The sequence below is a fragment of the Sturnira hondurensis genome, unplaced genomic scaffold (genome assembly GCF_014824575.4).
Source record: "Sturnira hondurensis isolate 20B ecotype Veracruz unplaced genomic scaffold, ASM1482457v3 Scaffold0023341, whole genome shotgun sequence".
Taxonomy (NCBI): domain Eukaryota; kingdom Metazoa; phylum Chordata; class Mammalia; order Chiroptera; family Phyllostomidae; genus Sturnira; species Sturnira hondurensis.
Window position 1 is genome coordinate 1 of NW_028095972.1, and position 3,395 is coordinate 3,395.

Here is a 3,395-nt window from a genome sequence, read left to right on the forward strand (position 1 = left end):
GACTCGGGATCTGGAACATTCTCTAGAGAAAGTCAAGCACCCACACACCACACGCCACAGGCTGTCCTGAGGCAGAACCACTCAGGCCCAGGCCTGTCTGGTGTCAACAGTTGCCAAGAAACCCAGTGAAAGTGGGTCATCAAGGCTCTGAGGGAAAACCCCCTGCCTTCACCGAAGCTCCACCACCCGGAACCTCTCTGAGTCTCCTGTCCCCCCCAAGGATCCCACATCGAGTACCTCATGGGTCTGCTCTGAAGATGACACTTGACCCTCTATGTATCCCATGGTGTCACTGCCTGAGACATGTTAAGCGATCCTCTGTCCATAGTTACCATCATTCTGTTGATCGGAGCATTTAGAGACATTCCATTCTTTTGCTTTTACAAAACCACAACACAAGAAACCTCCTTGAACAAATATTTTTCAGGACATGTGTGATTATCTTCTTAAAATAAATTCCTTAAAGAGAAATTTCTGTGTCAAAATGTAACAACAATATTAACTAATCTTTCCTGGTTATACTGTATTTTGAGGATGTATCCAAGACCCTCACAGACAAATGAAGGCGGCAGAGTTGTATAGAAACTAATATTGATCAATTGTAGTTGAAAAATAAAAAACATTAAAAAGAAGGTAAGTATGTCTTGAATTCATGATACAAATTGGTTAATTTCTTAACTGTCCTTAATGAAAATGGAGAACAAAGAAATAAATTATCTCCTGTGATGACCAGGAAACTGCACAAACACACTCCTGCTCCATTCCCAAGTGTCAGGAGCCCAGGAAAGTGACCTGTGAGGGCTGAGTCAGCCTCTTCTTTAAGGAACAGCAAGTTCACATAAGAGAATGAGAGACACAGAAGCTGTGATGACTGAGGTGAGGTGACCTGGCCAACACTCTCTCCAATGAACGGGAGCTTCTCCCTCAAGGAAAGTCAACAGGCAGTGGACACCTGACAGCACTTGCTGTCTGGATGGAATGGAAGCTCTCAGAGGAAACCCAGGGTTTTGGCAAATGTGTGTCTCCCCAGGGCAGCCAGACGGCTTCCCAGAGCTGACGACCGTTTCCAGTGGGGTCTGTGGGAACATTAACAATGTGATTTTTGATGATGTGTCATTAAATGCACCAACACTGGGAGATCTCTCTCACTTAGGGAGACGATGCATCACCTTCAAATAATCCTACATCAGTACAAGAGCCACTGAAGTAACGTAACAGAGTAGGAAACACTCAATGGTGGAGTTTCAGGTGCCACTTTGCAAAGGGATTTTCAGGAACTACCGTGTGTGTGGCTTTAGTATTCAAAGCTGAATACCCACACTTATCCGAAAAGGTTACTAAAAATGCTCCTCCTTCATACCTGTGTGAGGCTGTATGTTTCTGCATACACTGAAACAAACATGACAGATGAGACGAGAAGCAAATATGAAAACCCAGCCGACTTCCAATGACACAGACACGCCTGAGACTTGTGAAAAAGTACAACATAAGCAGTTCCGCTCTTCTCACTACCTCATTTATTTTGGGAAGTTACTTTTCATAAAAATATTATTTCTCTTAACATGTCATTGGTTATTAATATTATTCCAAATGAATTAATTTTTCCAAACTGTTTTATTCCTTGTATGGTAAATATTGATAGCCATAACTCACACAAACAAAATTATTTTGGGGATCCGCCCTATTTGGTAAGATTGTGTAGATGTTCTACCACCCAATTGTTTGAGAGTCGCTGATTAAACAGCCCGTGGGCGGGGACTCGGGGAGGCCGCGGGACAGAGCTCTCCGTGCAGGAGGAGGGGTCCGGGCAGAGTCCTGGGTCCCCAAGCCCGTGTTCCCAGGGTCTCAGCCCGAGGACCGAGTCTGGGGCCGGGACTCTCAGGGCTGGGGTGCGCCCTTCTCCCTCGGGTTTCCCTTCCCCTTCTCCCGGGCCCTCCTGCCCGGATACTCCTGACGCTCTGCTGCGATTCTGGTTTGTGTGTCCCAGCTCCACACGAGCCAATCAGCGTCACCCCAGATTCGAGTATAAAGTCCTCCCGTAGCACCCGAGTTCTTTCTCCCCAGACGCACAGGGTCTGGGTCATGGGGCCCCGACCTCTGCTCCTGCTGCTCTTGGGGGCCCTGGCCCTGATGGAGACCTGGGCGGGGAGTGCGGGGTGGGGAGGGAACGGCCTCTGCGGGGCCGGAGGGAGGGGACCCGTCGGGGGCGCAGAACCAGGGGATGTGGATGCGCATCCCCAGATCCCAGACCCCAGATCCCGTATCCCCACCTCTATCCTCTCCTTCTCCAGTCCCCACCCCTCTTCTCAACCACCCGAATCCTTAGCTCTTTCCCGGGCGCTACCGCCCCCACCTCATACTCAAGACGTGCCTCCTCCGTGTCCCCAGGCCCACACATGCTGAGACATTTCGGCACCTTAATGTCCAGACTTGGGAAGTCCCAGTACATCGGGGTCGGCTACGTGGACGACACGGAGGTCATGCGGTTCGACAGCGAGGACCCGAACCCAAGGGCGCAGCCGGGGTTGCCGTGGAAGGAGCAGCCGTGGGTGCTGCAGGAGGATCCGGAGTTTTGGGAGGAGCAGACACGGGTCTGCAAGTTCTGCGAACAGTTTTCCGGAGCAAAACTGAACAACCTGCGCGCCTACTACAACCACAGCGAGGACGGTGAGCCGCGCGCGCCCGGGTCCGGGCACAACCCCCATCCCCACGGAGGGGCAGGAGTCTCCGGGAATCTCTGGGTCTGAACGTCCCCCCAGGGCTGCGGGACCCGCCCTGCGCCCATGCTGGGAGGAGCCCGCGTGGATCCTAACCCAGTCTCACTCACACACAGTTTGCGTTTAATCCCCGCGGGACGGGTCGGGTCTCCACTGGCCGGGTGCAGGGCAAGTCTGTCCTCCAGCGGGACAAAGTCAGCGGGGCTGACTGTAGGGCGCGGTCAGGGTCTCACACCTTCCAGATTGTTTCTGCCTGCGTTGTGGGGTCCGGCGGGCTCTTCCTCAGCGGGTTTGGCCAGTACGCCTACGAAGGCACTGAAACCTTCACCCTGAACTTGGAGCTGAGTTCCACGGCCGAGGCCAACAAGACCGCCCAGGCCACCATACTGCGTAATTTGTTGCATCAAGACGATGTGGAAGGTTGGAGGGCCTACCTGGAACACACGTGCGCAAACCGGCTCCGCCTGTTCTTGGAGAAGGGGAAGGAGATGCTGCTCCGAACAGGTACCCCGGCCTCCCGGAGGAGGGGATCTGTAGGCTTCCGGGGCTTCCTACAAGGAGAGGAGGGGAATGGGGCAGTGTCGGAGTGTCCCCCCTGCTGGGGAGGAAGAAGAGGATCCCAAGAGGAACTTCACTTCCCAGTGAGCTAACAGCTGCCCCGCCTTGGGTCACTCCTTT

General features: G+C 53.1%; 1 protein-coding gene across 1 annotated transcript; it reads left to right on the forward strand.

Moving 5' to 3' along the window:
- Nucleotides 1-1,873: 1,873 nt before the first annotated feature.
- LOC118980772 (patr class I histocompatibility antigen, A-126 alpha chain-like) lies at nucleotides 1,874-3,221 on the forward strand (the record flags this gene model as incomplete). Its single annotated transcript, XM_037037406.1, has 3 exons — nucleotides 1,874-2,146; nucleotides 2,389-2,667; nucleotides 2,943-3,221. Coding segments are annotated over exons 1-3 (622 nt in total), but the record flags the coding sequence as incomplete, so codon positions are not given.
- Between the last annotated feature and the right edge of the window lie 174 nt (nucleotides 3,222-3,395).